Below are 17,170 nucleotides of genomic sequence, written 5' to 3' on the forward strand. Positions count from 1 at the left end.
TGTAAGGGTAAAATGGAGGAGGAGAGGACTGTGTATGAAACCTTGAATTTGTGGAATAAAAGTATAATAGATAGGTGCTATGGCTTGGATCCACTGGTAATGTCCACTGATGGAAGGAATTCCAGTCGGTACATATGAACATAAGAAAAGCCCTTGTGCATGTGTGAGATTGTGGCCCTTTGAATCCTAGCGAGAAGACAATTTTTGCATGTTTTAGTGCCATAGTCACAAGTTCTAGAGATTGGTGTGTCTCTAAAGCTATACTCCATTCCAGATGCATATTCAGTTATGCATGCAGATCTAATGGCTGCAAGTATTCCCAGTCTACACACCCAAAGGACAATGTGAACTCTTTTCACTAAAACAAAGCAGTAGACAAGTGCACCTTTAAGACCAACTAAGTTTTATTCAGAATGTAAGCTTTCATATGCTCTTAAGCAGACTTCATCAGACAAAATGGGAATGGAAGCAGCAATTCTTAATATAAGTGGACAGTGTAGAATCATGGGAATGTTTTTAGCAGATTACAAGAATTGCAAATAGGGACCTGTGTTTGTTAGTGTTAGGACAAAGCAGGGCTGAAAAAACACTGGAGGTGATAAAAAGCAGAGTGCCATAAATCTAGGTAACATTCTGGCTTTGTTAGTTTAAAGAGGGGGCATGGTTTCTCAAGAGATTATAACATCCATTATAGTTTGCCATTAGAAAAAAAAGGAAGATTAAAATACAGTGGAGGATGGGTTGGTATATGCAATAAGACAAAGCATAGTTATGTGACCTCTGGGATCCAGATCTACTAGAATCAGTAATCACTGGCTGCATCCTTATCTTCTTTTCTGTGAAAAGAGAAGCTTGAAATTTGTTGATAATGAGTCCACGTTATGGGCACACTGAAATATTCATTTGTGAAAGTAAAACTTTGCCTAAGAATACTGTAGAATAGATAGAAACCTTTATTTGGTGTATATACTTTTTCTATGGTATGCAAGTGATGTTTCTCAAGTGAAATAAAAACACGCAAACCAGAACTGGTCTCCCATTTATGGCACAGTTAAGACATAGTCCTCAATGCTGAACAAACTGTACCCCAAATAAAGCAACCTATATTTGAGTAGGTGCTGTGGTGTAATTCTGTCTAATGAAAAGCTGTGTGTTTAGAGTTCTGTGTTTCCACTAGATGCGAAGAAAGTCTGTTCCAAGGAGAAATCTCCTGAGGGCAATGAGACCTTCCCAATACCAGGAACTTTTAAAGCAAAGATGAAACTTATATTTAGGGAGGTTAGATTTGGAGGTGCACTACATTATAGGAATGTCTGCATGCACCCAACGCAAGGCACTAAACTTTTTTTTTTCCTTTTTCAAAATGTTTTAATTTCTTACCGTTTGATATGAAATTGAATACTCTTTTGTTTAAATATTTGATGGCTGCCCTTTAAAAAAGTATGGAGTTGGGCTTCAAAATAAACCTGGAAACTGGCAGTGCTTTATTATGAACAATTAAAGTTGTGCTGCTGCTTGCTCCCTGACCAAAAGCACAAAGCTGTCTGCAATGCACTGTGATAACTGTACAATATTTGGAATGCTTCACCAAAAATGTCTTGCTTTTGTAGGCTTTAATTTGGGAAATGGGTGTGTGTGTGAAACATCTCTACTGCATTCGAAACTCCTGTTAAAACTGAGTATCTTGGTCAGCATATACGTGGCTTGGCCAATGGATTAGGGTTGGGTAATGTTCATACAGCCTGATCCTAGGAGTGTTTACTCATAAGTAAGTCTCCTTTCATTGAATCATAGAGTTGGAAGGGACCTCCAAGATCATGTAGTCCAACCCCCTGCACAATTCAGGAAATTCACAGATACCTCCGCCAAAACACACCCATGCTCAGAAGATGGAGGGGAAAAACCCTCCAGAATTTTGGCCAAACTCACCTAGAGAAAATTGCTTCCATCCTGACCTCAAAGTGGCAATCAGCATTTTCCTAAGTGTGTAAGAACTCAGCACTGATGCAACCCTTGCTGCCCTTCCTGCTCATGATCTGCCTAATTCACAGAATCAGCATTGCTGTCAGATGGGCCTGATATTTTTTGGATTTTGGGAAGGGCATAATACTGATATTCAGTGGTATTTGTTCTTTGTGCCTCCAGTAGCAATTTGGGTTTTCCAGGATTCTGAAAGTATTTGGAATCAGTTATTCCCTAGGAGGGAATTAGTTATTCCCTAGGGGAGACTTTTTTGGAGGGGACTAGCTCCTGCCCCTCCCCCCAACCAAATGGTACCAAAATTGCAAGGGAGCTAGCGCTGCCTGTCCACTAAAGACACTCCAAGTTTCAAGCAATTTTGAACAAGAGATCCAGTTTTATGCCTCCTTGAACAAGGTGCCCCCAGCCATCCCATTTGCAGGGGTGGTGACGGGGGTGGGGAGGAGCTGGAAAAAAACAGCTGTGCTTTTTTTTTTTTCGGTGCTATTAAAAGGTGAGCCAGAGCAAGAGATCTCAGCTATGGTCTATTCTCCAAGCCACAGGATAGAGGATTGCACCTATGGATGAATGCAGAGTATGTTTATCATTGGCTAAATTGCATCTTCCTATTCATCATAGTTCTGCTTGACAAATGGTTGGCATTAATAAAAGATCATGCCTCACTTAGGAACCTTGCTGAGCATCTGGCTGACTACTGTTGATAACTTTTGTTTCGACGATGCAGCAAAAAGTGATGTCATTTTAATTCCAGTAGTTTGGGGGGCAGGGGGTTACCAGGATGTCTGATGTGGAGCCAAGGCTCTGGTTTCTGTAGGAGCTTGATTCAAAGCCTTTTGAAGTCCATGAAAATCTCTCATTGACTTTGTATCTGGACCTAAATCTGATTAAGTGGCGGAACTGTTTTCACTGGTAAGGAAGGCAATTTCAGGAATCTTTGTGTGGGGGGAATTATTTATGGGGTTTATTGTTTGGTAGGCTGGCCACCAACCATTCACAGGAGCTTAAAAGTCATTTATTTTTTTAAAAAAGAGCATAACATAAAAAAAAAAGATACAATGGGAAACCCTAATAAAAAGTCCTGTGTGTGGAGCAGGGAATCTGCCTTCTTATTTGTAAGCTGTTTATCACTGTAATATATTTCCCATTTTACTATAGCGCTGCTCTACAGATCGGAGGCAGGAAAATCCTTTTCAGCTGTGTTAAAAGGGTAACATGGTGCTGACAAGAACTGAGCATATTTGAGACTCTGAAATGTTTTTAAAAAACTGAATAAAGGCACAGGAATTTTCCCTATAGGGCTATAAAGAAAGTTGATTAATGACCAGATAAGGCACAATTCTTAAGGCTTTGCCAGTTCGAATCTACTTAATATCAGTTACCCTTGAGTTATCTGGGAATCCCTAAAAGAGATTTTAGCAACCTTCCAAAAGTACGCTCCCAGTGAAAAGCTAACACTTCTGAAAAATGGTAGGGTAAAGAAGATATTGGATTTGGATTTATATCCCGCCTTCCACTCCGAAGAGTCTCAGAGGAGCTCACAATCTCCTTTACCTTCCTCCCCCACAACAGACACCCTGTGAGGTGGGTGGGGCTGGAGAGGGCTCTCACAGCAGCTGCCCTTTCAAGGACAACCTCTTCCAGAGCTATGGCTGACCCAAGGCCATGCTAGCAGGTGCAAGTGGAGGAGTGGGGAATCAAACCCGGTTCTCCCAGATAAGAGTCCGCATACTTAACCACTACACCAAACTGGCTCTCCTTAAGTACTTTCTGAAGCTTTCTGCATATATTATCACTTTAATCTAACACACATTATCACGCTAATTGAACAACAGCCGTATTAACTTATTCCTTAATGTACATAGAGTACAAAATCCAATTTTTCAGGCACAGAATTGTGGTTAGGCCTGGATTTTTGGTACAGCCCACAGCAGCCTTCTGTAGGAAGGCACACCAAAAACAACTGGTTAGTAAACCAATGTAGTGTCCTCAGTCTTTGCTGGCCTCTTTCTTGAAAGACAGCCAGGCAGTGTGGCATAGTGGATAGAGTTGTGGACTAGGATGCTGCAAGACACAGGTATAAATCCCCACTTTTTGTTATGGAAGCTCACGGGGAGACTGTGAGGCCTTTACAGCCTCTCAGAAACAGCCTACCTCACAGGGTGGTAGTTGTGAGTCCCAAATGCAGAGGAAAGCAGGATATAAATAAATAGATGCAAATATGCATGAATATAATGAGGGCAGCAAAGCACAGACTTGGCTAATGCCCTAACTGCAGCCTCTCATTCTCACTATTTTCCAAACTGCATTTGTTAAAAGAGAGGATGAGAAATCTCAGGGACATTTGGGTCAATTTGCACAACCTGTTATCCCCTAATGTCACATCTGTTTGTGTACCCATATTGGTTTGTGTCTGTTGCATATTCTTGCTGGCTAGGGGGCCCATCATAAGAAGGGTGGAGTATTTTTGTCATGAAGAATCATTCCACCATGCAAACTCGCACTTGCAATCTGAAATGGCGAGAAACAGGGTTGTTTCTTTCTTCGAAACAATTCCATGCTGCCTTTTGGTCTGGTGAGTGAATGGAACAGCTAATGACAAAAACAGACACTCAGTGCTATCCGATCAGAAATGAGCCATGTCTCACCAGCAAGTCCAAGAAACAACATTCAGCTTCTTCATTCCTGATGAACTTGGCATTTGGGACTGTTTATTGTTTACTTCCCCCTGCTGGCAGCCAATTGCGGGGGGGGGGGGGGTCATAATTGTTAAATTGGCCTCAACTGCCTGAATATTAGCCAGTCCCAAATTCCAAGAGCAGAGAAGGGTCAAGGTGAGTGGGCATTACTGGGATTGTGGAGTTTCACAGTCATGGTGCTGCCAGAGAATGCTTTGCCCTAGTAATGACACTTCTGACAGCAAGAGAATATGAAACAAGGCATTTGCAGATATCTAAATGCATATATTGAGTGATGCAGGAAGCTTATCACCTCGGTGAAAACTGGGCCCCTGACTTTCACATTTTAAAAAGATCCTCGTGTGTATGGGGGAGGGGGGGAAATATCAGGAATTCCTAGCTATTCTCCCCCCCCCCCGAAAATGGAAAGGAATTTGCAAAGGACAAAGGAGGGGGGTGTTGATTACATAAAGCCTATCTACTTAATGTGTCAGTACTTTTAAGCTTATCTGCTGACGAAAGGCAGATGGAGGTAGCATGCAAGGGAATGTTATCCCTAGTTAGGGTTGCCAATCCCCAGGTGCGGGCAGGGGACCCCCTGGTTTAGAGGCCCTCCCCCCATCAGAAAGCGGGGGGGGGAGAGGGAAATGTCTGCTGTCAGTTATTCCCTATGGAGACCAATTCCCATAGGGTATAATGGAAAATTGATCCATGGATATCTGGGGCTTTGGGGCAGGGCTATTTTTTGAGATAAGAGACACCAAATTTTCAGCATAGCATCTGATGCCTTTCACCAAAATACCCTCCTGATTTCAAAAAGATTGGACTGGGGGGTCCAATTCTATGAGCCCCCAAAGAAGGTGCCCCGATTCTTCATTATTTCTAATGGAGGAAAGGCATTTTAAAAGTGTATAGTCCCTTTAAATGTGATTGCCAAATTCCCTTTGGAGTTCAATTATGCTTGTCACAACCTTGCTCCTGGCTCCATCCTCAGTGTCTCCTGGCTTCACTCCCAAAGTCCCCAGATAGTTCTTGAATTGGACTTGGCAATCCTTACCTCCAGTTCACTTCTCCTTTTCAGTTCTTCGTACCTTTTACTTTTGGCATAAGGGTACAGGTTCTGCTTTGCAAACTTTTCATACTGGCCTATCCTGGAAAATGGAATACGAATTTTGTGCATTTAATCTCTGTGTACCAATATGGTCATTTTCCAAAGGCCAAGCCTCCTGTTGTTTTGATTTCATGTTCTTTGTAATATTATCTAGCATTCTGAAATCACAGTGCATTGTAGCTTTTCAAGCTGGGGGGGGGGGGCGGGAAGAAGTGAGATTAGATATGGTGATCACTCACCAACAATGACCAAGTTATATTGCACTTTCCTGCGCTGCAGTCTCTCAAAGGTGGTGGACTTATGTCAGGTCTGTATGACTTCATACCAAACGTTTCACTTGGTATAGGAAAAGTTTGACCCTCAGGGGAAATGGTTTCTCTAATATGTAGGTGTCCTATGCAGAAGGAATTTTGTATGGAGAAGCATTTAGTCACATTAGCTCTTAACCTGCTGAGGTAAGGGGTTCGCCGCATAGGTCTGCCATACCTCTCAAAGTAGCTAGTGTTTGGGATTTTAAAACTAGTTTTAAACACCTGACCAATGCAGTGTTAAATCTTATAATGCTGAAACGGCCAGCAGAAGTTTTACAAGTTATCACTGTTCCTGCTGGCTAATTAAGCAAGCAGCAGTTAAACAGATACAGAAGAACTGCATTACATCAGAAGCATTCAGTTTTGTTCCCGATTTATCGTTTTTACCTAAAGTAATGCTTGCCTCTTCAAGTCAGTTGCAAGTAGGAGATATGTTCATTAAGGTATAACGCATACAGATCCCTTTTATTTTAGCTCAGCTCTTTCCCACTCCCAACATCTGGCTAAAGGCTTTGCATGGTTCTAATTTCCACGTGTATTTTGTTTAAACGAAGCACTGCATCAAACATTTGGGAGATGCAGCCAGAACTGAAGAATGAACAAATAGTTCATGTGTGTGACACACAGGAAAAATAAACAGAAATGTAAAGAAAAAATACCTGGGAGGTCAGGGAGGTCAAATAACTTCTGCCTACAGAGAGAGAGAAAGAAAGTGGCCATAATCTTCCATCTTAATAGAAACACCACTGTTATCTTGGTTTATCTTGATAGCAGGAGTGGAAAATGCCATTAGCTCATCTCATTTACTGCGGTAGCCACAAAATAACTATCTTTTCTTTTCCTATTTGCTTCACAGAAATGCTACAACGCAGCTTCGGGGGGAGCCATGTTGGTTTGCAGTAAAACAGCTAGATTTGAGCCCTGTAGCAGCACGGAGACCAATGCGATGTTTTCGGGGCATGAGCTTTTAAAAGTCATAGATGGTAGCTGGTGACGGGAACTTTCACTCTCATAAGCTCATACCTGGAAAAATCTCGTAAGTCTCTCTGGTGCTACTGGACTCAAATCTAGCTGTGCCACAGTGCCCGGTTATTTGTTTTCCAGAAGAGGGAGGGATCTGTTAAGCAAGGTTCAGAACTGAAGTGGAAGGGAGGTGGAGCACTGGCAGAGAGTAATCATTGAACATACCATCCAGGAGAGTGGCGGGGTGGGGGGGGGCAGATAAAACTTACTCTTTTCCGAAAAACAACAGGGAGAGAGTATTTTCATAACCAGCGAAGTGTGCTGGGCAAAGCAGACAAAACAGTTTGCTATCTGGCCATTGCGAAAGCAGATTAAAAATGTAAAAAAGGTAGTCCTCTGTGCAAGCACCAGTCGTTTCCGACTCTGGGGTGACGTTGCTTTCACAATGTTTTCACGGCAGACTTTTTACGGGGTGGTTTGCCATTGCCTTCCCCAGTCATCTACACTTTCCCCCCAGCAAGCTGGGTACTCATTTTATCCACCTCGGAAGGATGGAAAGCTGAGTCAACCTGAGCCGGCTACCTGAAACCAGCTTCTGCTGGGATCGAACTCGAGTCGTGAGCAGAGAGTTGACTGCAGTACTGCAGCTCTACCACTCTTCGCCACGGGGCTCCTTTAGCAGATTACTAGGCCCCTTAAATAAGAAAATAGAGTTAGTGGTTTGCATGTGTGTAGCTCAAGGCTGAGTAACTGTGAATCTAGCACAGGTTATGAACTTGTTCTCCTTCTTTCATAATTCTAGAACTTGGGGGCACCCAATACATCTTCAAAGTTGATGGGCGATAGATTCAGGAAGGACAAAAAAAAAAGATATGCTGTTTTCCTCAACAAGTACATAAATTAGAACAAAATTTGAGTCCAGTGGCACCTTTAAGACCATATAATTCTTACACAGAATTAAACTTTGTTGGTCTTAAAGGTGCCACTGGACTCAAACTTTGTTCTTTTGCTCCAGACCAACATGGCCGCCCACCTGAAAGTAACTGAATTGTAGAAGACAGTGATGATTGTGAGCACAAATGTCTTTTAAATGGGATTTAACAGATTTGGGGAGGATTGGTCCACCATTGGCTACTAGCCATGGTGATTCAGGAAAATCTGTATTCAGAGGCAGTTAGCCTCTTGAGTAGCAGTGCTAGGAGGCAACAGTAGCCGACAACTCTGGCCTCTGTGCCCTCTTTATTGGCCCTCCAGGGCAACTGACTGGCTGCTGTCTGAAACATGATGCTAGACTAGATGGACTGTTGGTCTTATTTAACGGGGCTGTTAGGTTCTTAAAAGCATACCTCAGGGAGGGATCCTGTCTTTCCACTTTCTGCTGATAAGTGCCGACAGTTAAACTCTGTTATGAGAACTGTTATTGTATGAACTCACAAATGTGTGTGCCATCAGTATAGTATCAGTTTCTGCGTGAGTTTTGTACTTCTGCTGCTTAACTGGTGGGAACCAACAGAGTAGTTTTCGTAGGCCATAAATATCCCAACGATCACTTACGGTACTTTATTCCATGCTTCCTTTTCATTTGATAATTTCTGCTTCGGGCTCCAAACTGAAACAAAAGAAGTCTGTGGCTGTCAGATAGAAAGGAAATATGAGGATACTTTAAGATGGCTCCAGGTGTACTTGCTTGATCTTAGGGCATACCAAAGAGTGGCAATAAAAGCTTTGTCTTGTTAAAATAAAAGCCACAGAGATTATTAACATCCACAGGCTTTTTAGATTTCACCTATAGTCCAGTTTTATCCTGTTATGCAGACTTTGCAACAATTGGCACAAAATGAACTAGCTTTGCTTTACTACAATTGGAGCCATCCTTCAGTTTTATTTAGTTTTATTTTGTTCTGTAAAGGTTGTCTGATGCTCATTCACTTTCATCAGATTGGGTTTTTGTTCAAATTAACCTTTCTGATGACGTAACAATCGTTCAATGCAGTAACAAAGTTTTGCTCCGGTTCTAGGTGAATATGTTTGTGGAAGGATTCCATGATGCTATTATACTCTACATTCTGGCTTTACAAGAAGTTCTGAAGAATGGCTTCACTAAGAAAGATGGAGAAAAGATCGTTCATCAGACATGGAACAGAACATATGAAGGTATGAACAACTGAGTGTTCCATTTGATTTGGTTAACCCCAAAAGTTGTTTGTTCACCTTTTGGTATAAAATCTGTAGTCTAGTTCCCTGGTCATGTTTGTTATGCTTTCTGGCTTTTCAGTGTGGAAATCTCATGTTGTCTGCTGATGTCATGTCATGAAAATGTGGGTGTGGCTTAACTTCTTGATGAAAGTCTTTTCTCACTATGGGCTGTACTTTACAAGGAGGGAAATTAAAGATATGCTTCCAGAAAGTGTGCCTTTCTGGAAGCATATCTGACTGACTTTTAACTCCTGGTATATAATTCTTGGTATAAAAAACAGAGCCTTGTGGCGCAGAGTGGTAAAGCTGCAATACTGCAGTCCTAAGCTCTGCTCACGACAAAGGTCCATTCCCAGCGGAAGCTGGGTTCAGGTAGCTGGCTCGAGGTTGACTCGGCCTTCCATCCTTCTGAGGTTGGAAAAATGAGTACTCAGCTTGCTGGGGGGAAAGTGTAGACGACTTGGGAAGGCAATGGCAAACCATCCCGTAAAAAGTCTGCCATGAAAATGCTGTGAAAGCAACGCCACCCCAGTCGGAAATGACTGGTGCTTGCACGGGGGACTACCTTTACTTTTTAAAAAAACAATGGGGTAGCTTAGAAGATAGACATAGGAAGCTCCTCATATGCAGAGAAAGTTTTTATCTCTTGGTTCATCCCCTGTGTGAGGAACACAGTCAGAGGTGTTTACACTGGGAGGTGTACCACTTTAATTTTCTCCCCGATCACCTTCTCTCAGTCCCTCAGTCAGACTCACAGAAATCCTGTCAGAACTAGTAATAATCGGCACTAGACAGTTTTAATGTTAACAACCACAAAATATTTTTTAGGTAACAAAAGGCAAGAAGGGGGATGAAATAATATTGATTATAACTGTTCAATATTAAAAGGGCAAATCATTTGGCAGCTGGTTGGCAGAATAAAATAATTACAGAGAGTAGAGACTTTTTCAGGCTGAAGTAAAGTGGTCACCTCCCCTTTACACTGGGAGGTGACCACTTTAATTTTCTCCCCGATCACCTTCTCTCAGTTCCTCAGTCAGACTCACAGAAATCCTGTCAGAACTAGTAATAATCGGCACTAGACAGTTTTAATGTTAACAACCACAAAATATTTTTTAGGTAACAAAAGGCAAGAAGGGGGATGAAATAATATTGATTATAACTGTTCAGTATTAAAAGGGCAAATCATTTGGCAGCTGGTTGGCAGAATAAAATAATTACAGAGAGTAGAGACTTTTTCAGGCTGAAGTAAAAATATAACAAGACTTTGGCAGAAGATCCTTAAAATAAACAATAAACAAGGCAGGTTTCAGAATCCCACTAGACTCTACTTCACTCAGGCTGTGCCTTCTGGACACTCAGAATGCTGTTCCTACAGTTGTTTAAGCCCTAGCTTCAGCAGTGCCAAATCATATAAATAACAAACTTCAGTCACTCTTTCCACACACACATAGAGAACTCCTGACTGGTGTCAGTATTCTCCCTCACAGACCCTTTCACACTAGCTATCTTCCAGGACTCACACCCCTCAATTCCGATGTGTCTCAGCCCCACAGCTAGTCCTCTTGTCTGAGTCTTGGGTACCTCTGCTGACCACCAGAATCCAGTTCTCCCCTCAGTATGTAATTGTGTGATCTAGTTTGTACTTGGAGATTGTCTGATGCGCTGGCAAAATCTCCCTCAGAGAGTTTCAAACAGTCTGAAAACTCTCTTTTCCAGACAGAGTCCACTCAGCTCTGTCTCCCACAAGGAGCTCAGCCACTCTGGCTGCTCTCAGCCCCTCGTCCAGTTGGTTTTACAACTGCCCGGCCTAAGCCCACTGTCTTCACTTCAGACTGGTATACTGAAGACTTCTCTCAAAGACCCCCTGGCTCCGACTAACAATCCTGAGGTGATTTTCTGCTGAGCAAACCTCAAAAGGATACTTTTCCGTTGCTCGAGCAACATTCCAGCCAGTCGCTACAAGCCTGTTTCTCAGCTACTCAGGCTAAGGGCCTGAGTCGATCACACCCTGAATTTACCCCTTGTGGTAGTTGAGATGTGTTTTGAAAGCTCCCTTCTGCCTCTGGCTATCCCCACAGATAAAAGGGCCAATGCAGACAAAAGTGAAAGTGATTGATCTGAATAATTGAAACAGGGTATGTAGATAACATGTACACCCTGCATTTTTTTTTTTTACACTGAATGTTTTATAGCCTCAATGTAATTTTCTGCAGAGAGAGCATCCTTTTAAAAATAGTTCAGCAGGCATGAGGGTTCTTGGGCTCTTCCTTGTTTTTCCAAGACAGCCACTATCTGGCTTTTTCATGTCCATCTCTTAGCTTGCTTTATTACAGGTCTTCATTTTTTCCCCATCAAGCTTTTCCCCCATCAAAGGTACGGCTTGTGATAAACTGCACAAATGTCAATTTTCTTCTCTGTCTTGTCAGTGCTGTTAGGTTTTTCTTCCTCACATTTGATGTTGATTTGGAGAGACAAAGTCATTCCTGATATAACAAACCAAAATCCTCCATTCATTAGTCCATGGTGCCTGTGTGCACCATAGTGCCTGCCAACACCTTTTCTGGAAACTTGACTGGCTGTGCAATTTAAAATGTTGCTTTGGCAGCAGCAGCTGCCACCACAGCATTAAGATCTACACTGTGTTACTGAAGTTAAGCTGTGGCGATCATTCTGTGGCTGGCTCCACCTCCCGCAGCAGCCATTGTGGCAGCCATTTTGTTGCTGTGCCCACCATGCTGTGTTAGAATTCCAAGAGGGCCTGCAGGCTCAAGAAGGTTGGGGACCCCTGCATTAGCCCAACACATAATCCAGACTTACAAGACCTGCAAGTAAATTAATTTTCCCCTTAATTGTTTTTAAATTTTATTTCAGCACAAGTTTGGGGGTTCTGGAATATAACTTGAATCCTCCCCCCCCCCCCTTTTATTATCAGTTGAGAAATGCTAGGAATGCCGAAACACAGGTATTTTTTGGCATATTAAGTCTATAGAATTTTGTTTTCTTGTTTTCCTTGGAAGCATTCTGTATTTTCATCTAATTAATTTTCTAATTCTTTATATGCTATTCTCTAGGCATTGCAGGGCCAGTATCCATAGACGCCAATGGAGACAGATATGGTGATTTCTCTGTGATTGCAATGACTGATCCAGAAACTGGGACACAGCAGGTAAGTGAGGAAAGAAACAATTCTAAAAGTTAGTAGCATGTCAAAGAATACTTGAATAATCTCTGAAGTCTCAGCCTCAGTTCACCAAAATATTGTACAAGGACTAACTAGGTCAGTTCCAGAATAACTATTATTTTAGGTGATGATTAGATAACGAATGGAATAAGACTGAGGAACTGCAAGCATAGGATTGTCTCTTTTTTCTTTTTTTAAAGAAAATATTGGAGATGTAGATAGCTTTCCTCCAGTGAACACATTTCAGAACATGAAAAAACTAATTGCAAGAATTTTTCAGCTTTATTTTTAGAAAAGAATAGTTATTACCCCAGCTAACCAAGTGGCTGCAGTGCCAAAATCCAGCAATGATGCCAACATTTCACTAAGATTTATGAAGCTGCCTTAACTGAATCAGATCTTTGGTTTGTCAATGTCAGTATTGTCTATTCAGACTGGCAGTGGCTCTCCAGGGTCCCAGGCTGAGGTCTTTCATATCACCTGTGTCCTGGACCTTTTACCTGGAGATGCCAAGGATTGAACCTGGGACCTTCTGCATGCCAAGCAGATGTTCTTACCACTGAGCCACAGCCCCTTGTTTAACTCCAAGCTGCTGGAAACACAGGAGGAGGTGACAAGTATAGCTTGCTGCCTGTCAGGTAGCACTTTTAATTGCACAGTGGAATCCTGATGCGTGTCCATTGTCCTATCTGCAGCAGAGACCAGAGAAGCTGTTGTGCCTGTTTCTGCTAGGAGAAAGCTGATTGGAAACTTATTGTCATTTTGCTACTATGTTTCTATGCACAGGTCATTGGGAACTATTATGGAAAGCAGGGCCGGCTTGAAATGCTTCCAAATGTAAATTACTTCTGGGAACCAAAACTGAAAATAGATGATAACAGAGGTACAGAGCACCCAAGCAATACACCCTGTAAATCATGTAAGTTTAGTGACTTCAGCTGCTTCTTTTCACCTGTAATGGGCGCTCTGTGCTGATTAATATACTTACTCTTAAATACACTTCTGCTTCTTGACAGCATTATTACACTGTACCTCCATGCAGCCTGCTTACAGACAATACGCTTACCTTGTGTTAAATTTCGTGGATCATTGGTGACAGTGGGTTGGTTCCAGATCATAGGGATTGGATCCGAAGGTACTCTTTCCGCCATGGAAGGAGTTCTAGAGATGGACACAAACAGAAGTTTGAACCAAAATTTATTAGAAACTGGGCCCAGTTTGTGGTTTGTGAACCTTGGTTCATGCCATCCTTTCCCCACAATCTTCCCAGATGGCTTTGGAAGGTTTGTGTGGTTTATGTTGACAGACATGCTGGTGGCGGAGCTTGGAGAAGGCATTTAAAGATATTGTGGACTCTTTAAATGCTTTTTCCAAGCTGCAGTGCCATGGCGACTCAACAAATGAACTCAGAAGGCATTTAAATACCTTCTGAGTTCACTTGTGAGTCATCCTGCCACAGTAGTAGTGAGGTGATCCCTTCAAATGACTTTTGCAAGTGATCCCTTCAGATGGCTTTTGCAAGCTCTGCCACATCACAAACCATGAACCTTGAACTAGTTCATAAAATTCAAAGGTTCATGGTTCATGAGACTCCACAAACCTTCATGGACCACCATTTTCCCGGCTTGTGCCCATCCCTATCTTCTACTTAAAGAAGTGGACTTCTGTTCACAGAATGACTCTCTCCAGTGACAGAAAAACACATTTGAATCCAACACCATGGTTTGATTCATCAAATTGTTTCCAAAGTTGGGAATGTGAGACACCAGCAGAAGTGCGTCTGTTCAGATGCCTTTGTGTGTCATAGCAGAAATAGTTTCATGATTTCTCAAAGAATGGGTTGTGGTCTCACCAACATCTCTTCAAGAGAGGAGTAAAGGAATAGGTACCTGACTACTTCATTTGTTTTGAGCTGTTGTAGTAGAGGAGGAACAATTGGCAGGTGGAAGGATGTGCTGAAGTCCATAGGTCCAGCCATCAGAACACATTAATATATGAGTCCTGCAAGTGATGAAGAAGCAGCCCAATATGATTAGAAGCTGGGCTGGCCCAATGATTATCTAAAGGGGAAGTGTGTTTGAGGACAGCAAGCTATGAACAATTTACAGCAATTTCCCATTTTAGTAAATGTTTCTGGAACTCATCCTCAATTAATACTAACATGGACTTTTTAAGGTTGCAGTCCCATGTGCACTTATTTTGGTAATGACCCCCACCGAACTTGCAAGACATACCTCTGAGTAAATATGCATAAGTTTTCTTTTTGCCATGTGGGACAGCACAGAAGCCAAGAAGATGAACATGAAAAACACTGCAATGTAGCCTTATCTGTTATGACTTTGATTGAATTTCAGTTGGATTTGGGGGTGAGTTTTTCCGTGGTGCAGAGTGGTAAGCTGCAGTAGTGCAGCCCAAGCTCTGCTCATGACCTGAATTCGATCCTGGTGGAAACTGGGTTCAGGTAGCCGGCTCAGGGTTGACTCGGCCTTCCATCCTTCCGAGGTCAGTAAAATGAGGACCCAGCTTGCTGCTGGGGGTAAAGCATAGATGACTGGGGAAGGCAATTGCAAACCACTCTGTAAAAAGTCTGCCATGAAAACGTCATGATGCGACGTCACCCCAGAGTCAGAAACGAGTGGTGCTTGCACAGGGGACTACCTTTACCTTTTTAAAAAAGCTCAAAGTAAATGTAAACCTATGGGAAGACCATAAACTCACAAGAGAAAGCACCTACTTTTTGAAAATTTTGTCAAAATGTAGATAGAAACAATTTGGCTATAAATTAGTCATTCATTTAGCAGTCTTGTGAGCATTATTTTTGTGATTGTGAATCGCTGTTTATTTCTTTTTTAATTTTTCAAGCAGGTGGCCTTGGAGAGTCAGCAGTTACAGGAATTGTTGTGGGTGCCTTGCTAGGAGCAGGATTATTGATGGCCTTCTACTTTTTCAGGTTGGTTCAGTTTTTTTGGGGGGGGAAATATCCACATGCACCTATTATATTCTTTTTAATAATGTCAGTTTTTGGCTTGCAAAGAAAAAGATAGGAGACGGGCAGGACCAGGTGTCAAAGTAAGAACCTGCGCTTTCTGTTTTCATACAGAAAGAAGTTCTGTAGGAATCTGTCCATATTTTGTGTTCTCCATGTGGTCACCCTTTCCTGCATCTGTGCTACACACTTTCATATATAGCGATGTAGGCATGGATCAAGCTATTCATAGAAGTAGCCCTAGCAAGTTCCATGACTATGGCAAGCAAAAAAGGCACAGCCATGATCCTAAAAATCGGTGTGAAGAATTTGCCCAAGTTCACAGTTCTATACTGCCGTACCACAATATTTAGTGCTATTATGGCAGATCAAGAGGAAAACTTTCTGTTGCAGATGAATAACAGCTTTCAGGCTTAAAACAAATCATTATTTTATACTATAAGAACAATTCCTTAAGATTTCTAATTTGTGAGAGATTTGTGAGTATATGTTAAGAAAACAAAAACGATACTAGTGTGCCAGTTCACTACACATTGGCACATCCACGTCCTTTACAGCTTTCACATTTCACATACACAGCTTATTTTTTAATGTAGATAACTGAATTACCAAAACATGGACAGATTTGTTTCTGCCTTTGATATCTGGGACCTGTTTCTGCTTACTGAGCACTAAGAAGCACAGCGTTAGTTACAACAAAACACTTGAGTCAGAGACTAGTGCATCTCATTTATTTATGATACTTATGGACTCATACAACTGATATCTAGGAGTATTAACAATTAACTGGTTTTTATACGTTCCAGCCCTGTAACTTCACAGTACTGGTTGTGCCGGTGGGAAAGCAAGGGCAATGTGTGTGAAACTTTTGGACTCGGTGAAAATGCTCCAAGGCGCACACCTCCTTAATCTTTTGTCAGTGCTATTCATTCATCCTGTTTAGCATTTTGAAGTGTGTTATATTGCCGTTTTGTGAAGTGTGTTATATTGCCTTTGCTAAGCAGAAGCAGTTTTCCTTACGCTGTGCTTTCCATTCATTTTATTTAGAAAAAAGTACAAAATAACTATTGAGAGGCGGAGTCAGTTGGAAGAATACAATATTGGCAAGCACAGACAGTTACGAGAAGACTCTGTCAGATCTCACTTTTCTGCAGCATGAACTCGAGAGAAAGAAATTGTGGGGAAATCTATGGAAAAAATGGATTCTACCAAAGAGGGCTACAGAAAAGCAGCTCATTAAGGACTCAGTATTTTAAAAGTAGAGTAATTTTGTCTTAATTTCTTTCAGAAACTCAGGAATGATTTTCTAGCCACATTATGCCACATGGCCTTTTTCTCTTGCGGAAAGGGATAATTACAAAAACAAAACGCTGTTTTTTATTTTTCTCAGTGCAAGATGCTCCATGACACTTTGTGTGTATTCTAAGTCAGGTGGCTTTGACAAGCCGTTTGCTTCTTGGATATGTGAATAGTTCTTCCTGATTCCTTCTTGGGAACTTCGGATAGGCCTTCTTGCGCTATTATCTCACACCAGAGTAATTGTAAAAGAGGGATGTCAGAGACATAAATGCTGCTTTCATAGCAGGAGCAGAAATATGTTGAGTTTATTGGGGGCAGCAAGGGGAAGAAAGGGAGTGCATAGGTAGCATAGTACCATATAATTTGTGGAACAAGGACAGCGAAATGTTTGTTCATGGAACTCAAGAAAAGGGAAGAGAAAAGACAGTCTAATTCTAAGGGCCTTTTCATACAATATATATATTT

The 17,170-nt window shown here is 41.8% G+C and overlaps 1 protein-coding gene across 1 annotated transcript in view; it reads left to right on the forward strand.

Moving 5' to 3' along the window:
• NPR3 (natriuretic peptide receptor 3) overlaps positions 1-16,781 on the forward strand; it is a 49,785-nt gene extending 33,004 nt beyond the window's left edge. The window contains exons 4-8 of the mRNA XM_060236597.1: positions 9,059-9,194; positions 12,311-12,405; positions 13,207-13,339; positions 15,286-15,370; positions 16,454-16,781. Of these exons, the coding sequence (XP_060092580.1) occupies positions 9,059-9,194; positions 12,311-12,405; positions 13,207-13,339; positions 15,286-15,370; positions 16,454-16,565 (561 nt within the window). The 3' untranslated portion in view covers positions 16,566-16,781. The remainder of the gene's footprint in view (positions 1-9,058; positions 9,195-12,310; positions 12,406-13,206; positions 13,340-15,285; positions 15,371-16,453) is intronic.
• Positions 16,782-17,170: the final 389 nt, after the last annotated feature.

This window comes from Heteronotia binoei, chromosome 4 (genome assembly GCF_032191835.1).
Source record: "Heteronotia binoei isolate CCM8104 ecotype False Entrance Well chromosome 4, APGP_CSIRO_Hbin_v1, whole genome shotgun sequence".
NCBI lineage: Eukaryota > Metazoa > Chordata > Lepidosauria > Squamata > Gekkonidae > Heteronotia > Heteronotia binoei.